Source organism: Mastigoproctus giganteus, chromosome 6 (assembly GCF_048544385.1).
Source record: "Mastigoproctus giganteus isolate SK-2022 chromosome 6, ASM4854438v1, whole genome shotgun sequence".
NCBI classification, from domain to species: Eukaryota; Metazoa; Arthropoda; class Arachnida; order Uropygi; family Thelyphonidae; genus Mastigoproctus; species Mastigoproctus giganteus.
The window spans coordinates 195,849,865-195,863,036 of record NC_143580.1 but is presented as its reverse complement, the minus strand read 5'-3'; the positions used below and the strand labels follow the sequence as shown (position 1 = coordinate 195,863,036).

The window sequence follows — 13,172 nt, the reverse complement described above, 5'->3', positions numbered from 1 at the left end:
TTGTTGATTAGGTGTGCTGCAGTTCCACACTATATTGCCATTTTTTGAGGTTACGTAATTAGCCACAACAGCTTCGTCTGAAATCGTAGGTTCCACTTCTTCATCGTCCGATTCACTAGGCACCTCTGCTTCAGACAAATGGTCCTCTATTTCAGAAGTACTATCATTACCAACAAAAGCATACCCAAGATTCTCAATTTCACTGTCCGACAACAATCTCTTAGTACACATCTTCAACAATTTCTTCCTACTGTTGTCTCTTAGAGCGGCACCAAGCTTGATGTTTACCAAGAAACTGACACACAAGTGCACACCGGCAGATATATGCGAGAAGGCACCAACAAGCCCCCCACCAGCGTCAACTTGTCGTTCACCACACACGCATAACGCACACGTTGAAACTTGTTCAAGAAACGTGGTAATGTTAGTTATTTCTATGAAAAATAAAAACAAAACCAATAAAATAGGATCATTTATGATAATAATTCGCTTCTCGTTCCTTAAATTTTAACAAAACTGATCGTCGGGTCATATTGACCCTAGCACAATAAGTGTAACAATTACATTTATAAAAAAAACTTAACTGTAAAAATTTTTTTGTCAATCTGGGTCAACCTTTATTAGGGGAAATTAGTAAAAGTCATAGAGCAGCAACAAAATATTTAAATTAATAAAAGATTTATGGGCATTAAAAGAAGGCGACTGGGTCATATTGACCCGAACACAATAGGAGGGTTAACAAAATTGAGCTGTGGGTGTCTCCCAATGGCTACCGCTTATCAGCACAAAAATCCAACTGTATTCATTTTTGTAAAAAACGAAAGATCCACCCTGAGCCCGAATTAAAACTTAAAAATTCCACCATACCTCTTTCGAACAGTATCAGATTTATTGGCCAAATCCTAGATAATAAATTAAACTTCTTACAACACATCACATACATGAGAACCATTTGCTTGCAAAAATTATATATCCTCAGAGTACTATCATCATCAACGTGGGGTGCTGACCGATATACTCTGCTTTGGCTATATCGGGTATTAATCTGATCTGCTTGGATTATGGAGCTCCATCTATGACTCTGCCAGGAAAAGTGCACTAATTCTGTTAGACACTATCCATCACAGTGCCCTAAGAACTGCTTTAGGAGCATTTAGAACATCCCCTGTACAGAGTTTATATATAGAGGCACAAGAACTTCCACTCCATCTTCAGAGGAAAATGTTGCTACTCAACTATGCAGCAAAAATATGGAGCCTTCCATCCTATCTTGCCATACTTATTTGAGCCCCAATGGACCACCTTTTATCAGAACAAACTCAATAAAAACAAGCCAATCGGGATAAGGCTGCTACAGTTAACACAATGCTGGAATTTAGACACAAGTAATATTGATCTGGAGGAAAATCTTTCAGGAAACAAGCACACCTGACTCTCCATGGTCTGATTATACTCCAATCTGTGATTTCTCATTCCAACAATGGGGAAAAAGCAAGCAGCAGATCTCACCATCAGGAAGCTCCATGCTGCACATGTAGCTAAAAACTCTCGGTGGTTTCAAATATATACTGATGGCTCAAAAACAAGTACGACAGTGGGTGCAGTGGCAGTTTCGTCTATTTTTTTCTAGTTCTGTATCGCTTCCAAAGGAATGCAGCATCTATTCTGCTGAACTGTGGGCAATTAAAAAAGCTTTGGATCACGTGATTAATCTGTCGATTAAGAAAACTATGATTTACTCTGGTTCTCGGAGTGCAATAACAGCATTGAATAATCCATCTAAGCCAATCCACCCCATATTGAAGCAAATTAGATCCCAGATAATTGCTTTACAAGCTGATAACCAGTCAGCACTTTCTGTTGGATACCAGGTCATGTAGGCATCAAAGGAAATGAATATGCAGATCAAGCTGCTAAACATTCAATCACTGCAAGCTCTTCTAACTACCAAGTGCCATATACAGACTACAAATCAGTCATAAAAAATGTGTGTGTGAAGTGCAATGGTTGCAAATCTGGAAGGCTCAGGGTGGCAATAAGCTGCTTCAGTTTAAACATGAACCTGAGTTGTCGCCATCAAGTAGGCAAGAGGAGGTGATCCTGACTAGGATGCATATTGGGCACACGCATCTAACCCATATTTATTTACTCATGGGGAAAGATCCACCTATTTGTGCATATTGTCAGTCTACACTTACAGTGAAGCATATTCTAATAGATTGCAATCATTATAATAATTATCGAAGCACAATTTTCACATTGCTTTCGCATCTGCAAGAACCTTTAACATTACCCCATCTAATTGAAGACGATGCAAATCTAGCCGAGTTCATTGTTTTCTTGAAGCAGACACAATTATTTAATAGATTTTAACTGGTAATTGCACAATATGGCCTTAGTAGCCCTTGGGCCATTAAACAACATATCAACCAACGAACAACCTAGTCTTCCATTTCACTGTTGTCGTTTCTCAAAAATGTTGTTGGTTGATTGAGCAAAGACAGCTCATCTTTATTAACTGATTTTTTTATGATTTAGCATTGTTTTTTCCAAGAATTTTCTAATATTATTGAATCTGTGGATAAAACGATTAGAACTTCATTTTTAAAAGCACATGATGATTTTCTTGTATGGTATTCTCTAATAAATTTAAAATCTTTTATTCTTTGCTTAACTCCATTTGGTAATATGGCATGTTTAATAACTTCACTCCCATGAATTAATACTTTGCATACAATTGCAGGCATATAAAACCACAGATAATTAGCCACAAATAATCTGGTAGTTCTTTAGCATGTTAAAAATGCAAAACTTCTTGGCATTGATGTTGTATCCGCTTGATATGGTCTTCAAAATTATTCCAAATTCAAATCAGCTCTTTGTTTAATCATGCTATTCTTGATGTCAGGATTATGGAAAAATGCTCTTGCAGTGTTTTTGTCGTTAGTGGAACCAAAACACTAATTCCTGTCTCAATTTGTCAATAATTTCTTTTTTCTTATTTGAACTATAATTTTGAGTGCGTCTCTTGCTCGATAAGTCTTAACATCTAGCCAGTAGCTGATACATAAACAACATTCTAAAAATTGTATCCAGCAGTACAATACTGTTAGGCCAAAACTGTAATGCTGGGTTGTTGGTGTCCTTGTTGATACCATGTCTATATCATTCTGTCAGTTTCACCTTATAAATATAGCAGGTTTGTGTAGAACACATATTTGTCAAGGCATTGCAGATTTTTCCATCTAACGTGGTAAGAACCAGTTCATAAGTTACTATAATATCTTTGCTTACTCTAGTTGTTTTCAGTTCAGGTACTTTTAGCATTAGCATTAGTAGAAGCACATGATGCAAGAAAGCAAGCTTATACAGCTTCAGCCAAAAAAAAAAAAAAAAAAAAAAAAAAATTCCCATTTCACCGATCCATTCATTCCAAATGTATGTCTAGTTCTGCCTTGAATTTATTTAAGCTATCAACTTCCACAACAACAGATGGAAGTTTGTTCCAGCAATCAACTCCCCGCTGGCTAAAGGCAAACTTCCGCACATCTATTCTACAACTGTCTTTCCTCAATTTGAATCTATGCCCCCTCAGGTTTGCAATCTGAGCAAGAGGAAGATTCCCATCAGCATTGAGCCTGCACAATCCATTCAAGGCCTTATACACCTCAATCAGATCACCTCGCAGGTGCCTAGTCTCCAGAATCTGCAATTTGCAGAACTTAAGCCTTTCTTCATAAGAGCATCCCCTTTATTCCCTTCACCAGTCTTGTTGCCCTTCTCTGTACTCATTCTAGCAACTCTGCATCCTTTCTAAAATAAGGCTTCCAGACCTGTATGCAGTACTCAAGGTGTGGCCTGACCATTGCCTTATACAAGGGGATAATGACCTCCTTATCCCTGCTTGCAAAATTCCTGTATATCATTGACAAAACCCCATGACAGCCTGTCTGCACTACTCATAAAACTTCATATCTGACTGCACAATGACCCCAGTGACTCTCATTCTCCACTACCCTGAGTGTAACACCATATAGTTGGTACATTTCTCTGGGGTTACTGCTACCCATAAACACTACTTTGCATTTGTCAATGTTAAACTTCAGTTGCCACTTCTCAGCCCATGTACCCAATTTTTCCAGATCCTGTTGCAGCAGCATAATATCATTACTGTTATTAATAACCCAAACTTTGACATTAAACTTGATATACCTTCGTCAATATCATTGATAAATATACAAAACAACAATGGGCCCGGCAGCGAACCCTCAGGGACACCACTTATAACATTAGTCCACTTGTTTCTTGTACTTGTTTCTGAATTGATGCAGTCTCTCTTTCAGTCACCTCTTCAGATCCTTTGAGAAAATAAACTTCATTGCTCTGCAAAAATTTGTTGACAATGGGGCTGGATTTTGCAGGGCTGTTATTTTTTTGTTCTCTAGATGACACCGTACAGTACAGCTGAAGGAACATAAATGAGAGGACAAAACTGAGGATTTATGGTCCCAGGTACCAAGCATTATAGTGATCAAGCAATTTTCCGAGTGATCCATAGAGCGTTTACTCCAAGCCACAGTTCTTCTTCAGTTTTATAAGTTTTTATTTACATTTTATTTAATCAGTAATAAACTGTCTTACAAATTGTAAGCAAGTTCCATAATGAAAAACCACCTTTCTTTTTTCTTTAAACTAACACTAACCTTTATACCGCTTGGTCACGCTAGCGGCATTGCTCCTGCCTCCCCATGCCAAGGCCAGTAACTTGGGAGAAGAAATTTACCCTCCCATGGCCTAAAAGGGCAAAAAGGGATAACAACATGTTTCCATCTTTAGAGCCATCGAGCTCAAGACTACTAGTAGTAGTAGTAGGTGGCATGTGAAGCAAGAAACCAAGTGTATGAGTTTATGCAGCATCAGCCAAAAAAAAAAAAATTTACAAAACAATTCCTTCTAAATGTTTGTCCAGTTCCTCCTTAAATTTATTTAACTTATCAACTTTCACAACGACAGATGGAAGTTTGTTCCAGCAATTAACCACCCGCTGGCTAAAGGCAAATTTCCGCACATCTATTCTACATCTCTTTCCTCAATTTGAATTTATGACCCCTTAGGTTCGTAATCTGAACAAGTGGAAGGATCCATCAGAATTCAGCGTGCACAACCCATTCAAGGCCTTATACCCCTCAATCAAATCACTTCGCAGGTGCCTAGTCTCCAGCTGCTGCAATTTGCAGAACTTAATCCTCTCTTGGTAAGAGGATCCCTTTATTCCCCTCACCAATCTTGTTACCCTTCTCTGTACACACTCAAGCAAATCTACATCCTTCCTAAAATGAGGCCTCCAGACCTGTACGCAATACTAAAGGCATGGCCTGACCATTGCTTTATACATATATCATTGACAAAACCCCATGACCTGCCCTGGCAGCCTGTCTGCATTGTCAGAAAACTTCATATCTGACTGCACAATTACTCCCAGGTCTTTTTCATTTTCTACCACCTTAAGTGTAGTACCACACAGTTGGTACGTTTCTCTGGGGTTACTTCTACCCATATGCAGTACTTTGCATTTGTCAAGGTTAAACTTCAATTGCCACTTCTCAGCCCATCTGCCCAAATTTTCTAGATCCTGTTGCAGTAGCACACTACCATTACTGTCATTAACAACCCTGCCAACCTTTGTATCATCTGCAAACTTCGACACTAAGCGTGATATACCTTCATCAATATCATTGATAAATAAACAAAACAACAGTGGACCCAACACTGAACCCTGTGGGACTCCACTAATAACATTAGTCCACGAAGAGCAGCACCCATTAATTACCACCCTCTGTCTTCTCCCATTCAACCATCCTTTTATCCATTGTAGCAACTTACCCTTAATACCATTCTGCTCCAATTTGTACAGTAGTCTTCCATGTGCAACAGTGTTAAAAGCTTTCCTGAAATCAAAGTATATGATATAATAATTATTTTTTGCATCCAGTTCCTTTGTTTGTTTGTTTGGGTTTTATTGGCACATCAGCAACTGAGGCTATAATCCAGTTCCTTTGTAACCACATCATAATAACCAATCAAATTTGTCAGACAAGAATTTCCCTTAACAAACCCATGCTGTGTCTGAATTATTGCTTGAGACAAATGACACTGAAAATAACTTTTCTCAACTGTAGATGTTGAAAACAGTCCCTCAAGAAGAGATACCAGCTTTCCTAATCTTGCATTCTCTATTAGACCATGGTTTGAATAAATTATTACCCTTCCTTGTGCATAAATGCATTGAGACTGCTGTAAGTTCACCTAAATCAGTAAGATGACTCTAGTTCAGTAGATCTTCTGATACAAGCTATCAAATCTCAGTGTTCCTTGAAGCTATTAAAGCTCACAACTTTTGGAGGACTCCCAATAAAAGTTACTCCCCATGCCACCCTAAAACTCCTAGAATGGGACTTATTAACTGAATCAGAGAAAGAAATTGTCCAAGATCTATGCAAATGAAAAGTTATCCAAGAAACGAGCATCGTGACTTGAAAAGATGCTAATCTTGTTCCAACATGGAGCATAATTCTCACTTTTAGCTCGCCTAACTTACCAACATCTGTGAAAGCAGGCTATCTACATTGCCATGTCCTGCCATACATCCTTAATCCCATCAGGTTCTTCAATGCCAAAAATACAAACACTCCCAAACTGTATGAAAACTTTTCAGTCATAACTTGATGTGTATTATCAGCTGCAGTAGGTATTCTGTCCCAAAACCCATTGGTGCCCCTGCCTGATTTTTTGGCATAAGCAGTCTATTTTATAATTCCCTATAACCAAAAATGACAGGAAGTAAAGTTTCAGTAACATGCAAACCACCTTACATATCCACATTGACTAATCCAGCATCATACAAACTGGTTATCCAAAGAAGTCCGGAAAGCTTTGCAAAATGAAGAGTCCCCATCCTGATGTAAGTATCCTTCAAATCTTAGTTTACAAAGTCTGTAGTTTAGCTGAATAATTCTCTGTCTTAATGTTATAAAAAGAATTTTGCCGATGAAATGGTAACATTTCCTAGACACCCTGTATATGTATTTCCCCCCTTCCACCCTAGGCTTCACCACCTGCAGAGGATTTTAGAAGATAAAAAACGATTTGAAGAACAGTTATCATCTTTGGTTAAATGGATTCAGGAAACAGAATATACACTACTTTTCCCAGTAGAATATAACGAATGGTCAGAAGTTGAGATTAACGATAAACTGCAACAATCACAGGTAGGCACATTTATTTTAGTATTACATTTTGACAGTTATTGAAAAGAGAAGTCAAATTCATTAAAGAATAGAAACAATAAGAATTACATAATATTATCTTTTTTGATAAAAATACTCATGTATACTTCTATGTTTTTCTTTATCCAATTATCTTAACTTATTTCCAATTTGATAATTTCCAATTATCAAAATTGGAAATTTATGACTTGTGGCAAACACTGGATCTTGGAACTTAATACTATGAGCTCTCACAGTCTTTAAAGTTTGAAACTCCTGAAACTAATCTACTTGATTAACTTAATTAACATACTAAATTTTTTTCAATAATTAGTTTCAATAGTCATTGTCACATCTGTTATCTTATTTTTAAATTTAGTTAAATTTAGTAAGTTAATAATTAATATTCATAGAGCCTTTGCAACTGATGATTTTGGCGTAAATATCATATTATATCAGATTGTCTTATAATGGGGGATTTTAACTTCTGAGATATTGAGACGACTGGAACTTGTGGTTTGTCACTCACACACTAGCAAGACTTTATATCAAGACTTGAAGGACTCTGCAAGGCTTTGGGGGGGGGGGGGAATTTCTATCAGCATGGCCCACACTTAGAGGTAGAAGGAATTTGTTTTGTAGAGACAGGATACACTTAAACAAAGATGGTGCAAAAGGTTTTGCCAGTATTATTGAGGATACCTTAAAGGTTCAGGGAAACTGCTAGTTAGGGGGGATGTGGGTAATACTGACACGCGTTTATCTGATAATATTGGTCAAAGTAACTCTTGCACATACCGTAACAGTTCTTATCTGTTACCCCAACTGGACGTATTATCTAGATGTTCTGGGGCAGAAACGTTTCATGTGAGCGGGTAGCTAATATCAGGGAAGAAAGCCTAAAAAACTTCAAGGGTTGTGGTTGTGTTAGGATTGTTAAATATACAAGAACAGTAAATCTTAATTGTTTATACAGTAACGTTAGAAGTGTCGTCAATAAAATGAACGAATTCAAACTGGTTAAAACAAGTAACGCGGACATAATAGGGCTTACAGAGACGTGGTGCCACCCGGAAATTGGGGATAATGAATTTAAGTACGGCTTGTATAATGTATTTAGGAAGGATAGGGTAGATAGAAAGGATGGTGGGGTAATTCACCCCAGGGGCTCACATCTGGTGAGTATGGGCTTGGCACACCCAGGGTCCCAAGCTGGATATCATCATTCTTCTCTTTCTTGGTGATTCCTTTCTACTTCTGTCTGTCTCTTTCTCACTCTGAGGGTAACTCGGGATTTTTTTTTTGCTGGTGCAGCATAAGCCTCAGGCTTCCTTGCACCATATGGCTAATAATAATAATAATAATAATGCTTCTTATCAGAAGCAGCCTGAGTGTGACGATAGCTTTCCCGGATTCAGACATTTCACATGCTAGTATAGAGTCTGTATGGTGTGAGATAGTTGGAAACAAAGGTATAATGTGAGTAGGAGTAATCTACAGACCAGGTGATTGTGAAGATTATGACAAAAGCCTCTACATGCAAATGGAATGGGCAAGTAAGCATCAATGCCTTATTATGTGCGATTCCAATTTGCTTCTAATTGATTGGAGTAAATGGGAAGGAAACTCAACATGGGAAACAAAATTTTTAAATCAACTAGATGACTGTTATTTGTATCAACATGTCAGGGAAAGTACTAGAGAAAAGAATATCCTAGACCTCATCATCACACATGAATCAGATGGCATAACAGGGCTGACAGTAGAGGAACCAGTAGCAGGAAGTGATCACGGAGTTCTACGGTGGATGATGACGAGAGAGAGGTAGCAGAAGTAAAAGGCAACGGAATGGGTTTTAATTTCAGAAAAGGAAATTACGATGCCTTAAGGTACTACATGGCCTCTATTAACTGGGTAGATATCGTGCAGAAAATGAATACATTTGAACTGTGGTACACTTTTAAAACATTAATCACAGATACCTTGAATGCGTATATACCATTAAAAAAATACTCCACGCGGAGGGTTCCAAGTTGGATAAATAGTGGAGTTGCCACATTACTTGAGCAGAAAAAGGTGGCATGGAAAGGTTACAGAGCAATAAAAAGTACTGAAGCCTATAACAGCTACAAGGTGATGTGTAATAGAGCCACAGAAAAGGTTCGACAGGCAAAGGCAGTTTATGAGAAATCAATAGCAAACAGAGCAAAGAGGGGGGATAAAGAATTCTTCACATATATAAATGCCAAGAAGAGCAGGACAAACCAGATCGGACCTTTATGTAAGGGAAAGGGGATAGTATTAAATACACCAGCTGCCGTTGCAGAGGAACTCAACAGTTATTTTGCATCGATATTTACAAATGAAAAACCTTTTGTGGCAATGGGAAATTGTGGGAGTGAAGTAAAAAAATATGTAATTAATGATATTGAAATTTCCCAAGATTATTTAATGAAAAAACCTTCGAGCCTACAGACCAGTAAGGCTCCTGGAGTTGATGGAATATACCCTATAATCTTAAGGGAGGCGGCAAGCGAGTGCATTGAACCATTGAGGCTAATTATGCGAGCATCACTAGACTCTGGGGAGATTCCCTTGGATTGGAAAAGTGCAAATGTATCTCCCATACATACATAAGGGTGGCTCTAAAAGTGAAGTTGGAAATTATCGACCTGTCAGTCTGACTTCAGTAGTAGGGAAAATCATGGTTCAGTAGTAGGGAAAATCATGGAGGCAAAGATCAAGGATGGAATTCAGGATCATTTGGATCGAATTGAAATTCTCAAGGATACTCAGCATGGTTTTGTAAAGGGAAAATTATGTTTAACAAATCTGGTTCGCTATTTCGAAAGGGTCACTCACGAGCTGGATTTAGGGAATAATTTCAACATTGTTTATTTAGATTTCAGCAAAGCTTTTGACTTAGTCCCACATGAGCAGTTGCTTTATAAGCTGGAACAGGTTGGAATCACTGGGAAAATCCTTAGATGGATAGAAGGATGGCTTCAGGGCAGGAGGCAGAGGGTTGTGATAAATGGCTATTCCTCAGATTGGGTTGATGTAAGAAGTGGGGTTCCCCAAGGATCAGTATTAGGACCACTGTTGTTTTTAATTTTCATAAACGACATTGATGAAGGGATAGAGGGCGTGACATCTAAATTTGCAGATGATGTTAAAATTGGTAGAGTAGTTAATGATCACTGTCAAGCTGAGCTTCTTCACAGAGACCTAGATAGACTTCAGGAATGGTCAGAAAAATGGCAGCTATGCTTTAATCCAACAAAGTGTAAGGTATTACTCCTGGGAAAGAGTAATCCCAAAATAACTTATTCACTTGCTGGAGTTCAACTAAACCCAGTACTGGAGGAAAGGGACTTGGACGTTACGATACGGTCAGACATGAAATTCTCTGAGCATTGTAAACAGGTTGCAAGGAAGGCCCATGGTGTCCTATCGATGATCTATCGAACTTTTGCAAGTAGAGATAGGGACGTGATAATCCCATTATATAAGGCTTATGTTAGACCACACTTGGAATACTGTGTTCAAGTATGGAGACCAGACCTAAAGAAAGACATTGAGCTTCTTGAAAGGATGCAAAGACGGTAACTCGCCTGGTGAGATCAGCAAAAGAGCGTCCTTATGAAGAAAGACTTCGAATATGTGGGTTGCAGAGTTTGGAAACTAGACACCTTAGAGGAGATTTGATTGAGGTGTTTAAAGCTCTGAGAAGCATCAGTAAAATGAATGAGGACGAAATTTTCAAGATTATAAATGATGCTAGAACTAGGGGACATAAATTAAAGTTACGGGGGGAAATGTTTAGATTGGACTGCAGGAAGTTTTATTTTAGCCAGTGAGTTATAAATTACTGGAATAAGTTGCCTTCATGGGTGGTAGAGGCCGACAGTTTGGGTAAATTCAAAGCTCATCTGGATAATACTTTCGGGTAAGGGAAGCGCATAGGATGATAGGTTTAATTTCCTTTTTTTTTATTAATTATTATTATTTATTTTTTTTTGTTTTTATCATTGTTTTGTTCGGATTTTTTTTTTTTTTTTTTTGGCTGGTGCAGCATAAGCCATAGGCTTTCTTGCACCATGCAGCCATGACTAATACTAATACTAATATATCAGCAGTGATTATTCGTGCATTAGGAATTTGCTGATAAAGGAACCATTAGGTGGTAGTGATCACAATGTACTGATCTGCAATTTACTTAAAGATGTAACCAGTGCTGTAGTCATAAAATTAGCAGGTGTACTCTATGAATGTTACGAAAAACAGAGAGAAGTATACTGTGCATATCAGGCTTATTAATCAAATTACAGAGGGTTATGTGTGTGTGGGGGGGGGGTCATGTTTACTTACTTATATACACTACATATATATTAAAAATAATAAAACTATAAGTATTTCCTAAGAATCAAATTGTAATAAATTTAATTTTAGTATACCCTCCACTGCAGCCCCACATGTAACTACATCAGGGGTAAAGGGAAGGGTTTTGCTTTTGTAAAGGTGACTACAGTGGTCTCAGAGAGTTTTTAAATTGTATACAGTGGAACCAAATGATGATGGTACCAGTTAATGGGAAGAATTCAAGGAAGAAATTGTGGAATCTACTAGGCTTTTCATACCGATTAAAAAATACTGTTCAAGGTTTAGGGGCCCTGGGTGCCAAGCAAATTGAGGTCAAGTGTTCAAAGTGCGAATTATGTACCGATTCTTCAGAGAGATAAAATTTCATTTTAAGTTATATCGTTCTCTATCAGCAGTTCATTTATAACCTAGTTCTAGGCTTGGAAAATCGCAAGTAAGAACAGAGAAAGGAAATCCACCTTTCTTATTTAATACATATATTTCTTTATTTACTAACTAACTAACTTCTCTAACCGCTTGTCCTCCTTGTGACACTGCTCCTTCCTCCCCATGGGGCACCTCCGTAGCCAGGTGGGAAGGAGCAGCAGTGCGTAGCACACGCTTCTTGATTAGACCGGGGTTCGAGCCCGTCACCACCAAATACGGAGGATGCGGAAAGGTCATTCAGGGAATGACCACCGCATATCCCGGAGCAATATGGCCTTAGTTGCTAATGCTCCTAAAAAAAAAAACCAAATAAAATAACCTCCCCATGGCGGGGCCGGAAACGTGATTCCAACCAATCAATGATTCCAACCAGGTGCGTCGGCGATAGTGGCGGGACTTATCCACAATCAGGACATCGCGATGTGGGTCAATGTCATGGTGGGTTGCCCAAACATGTTCAGCAATAGCTGAGTGCTCCACATCCGCTAAGCGGATTGCTCTTTTCTGTTCGGAAAGGCGTTTTTCAAGCCATCTCCCAGTTTCCCTGATGTAGCAGCTAGTGCAGTCACGGCAAGAGATGCGGTAGACCAATCCGCTTTGTAGTAAGGTGGAGACAGGTGTTTTTACCTTAGAGATGAGGGATTGTAATTTTCTGCCTGGGAATTGTATGCATTTTATCCCATGTGATTTTAAGACTCTACAAACCTGTTGTGAAAGGTTTGGGTAGTATGGGATAAAGGCGCTCGCGGCTGAGTCATTACCTTGGATGTTTCTGTTGGTCGTTATGTGGCCATGTGTCTGTAGGTCACACCTGTCAAGGGTATTGATGGGATAGCCATACCTCGTGAGATCCGCCTTGATTTAACAATTTCGGTGTGCCTCTCATTTACAGAGCTAGAGTGTGTCCAGGCACGAGTTAGCAAGGTTCGTGTAGTGGCAAGAAGATGGCTACGTGCGTGTGCTGACTGGAAGTTGGCAAGGGCCCAGCACACATTGGTTTATGATGGACAGTTGTCTTCAAGCGCATGCCCTCGCACCGGACAAGGGTGTCTAAGTGTGGTATGGTGTTGTCCGACCCTAGCTCGATGGTGAATTTTA

General features: G+C 38.7%; 1 protein-coding gene across 3 annotated transcripts in view; it reads left to right on the top strand.

Annotated features, from left to right (window-relative positions):
- The window catches only part of LOC150084856 (muscle-specific protein 300 kDa-like), a 1,257,473-nt gene that overhangs the window by 1,046,337 nt on the left and 197,964 nt on the right, over positions 1-13,172 (top strand). For all 3 annotated transcript variants that reach the window (XM_090376651.1, XM_090376652.1, XM_090376650.1), the window contains one exon: positions 7,106-7,268. In XM_090376651.1, the coding sequence (XP_090232777.1) occupies positions 7,106-7,268 (163 nt within the window). The remainder of the gene's footprint in view (positions 1-7,105; positions 7,269-13,172) is intronic.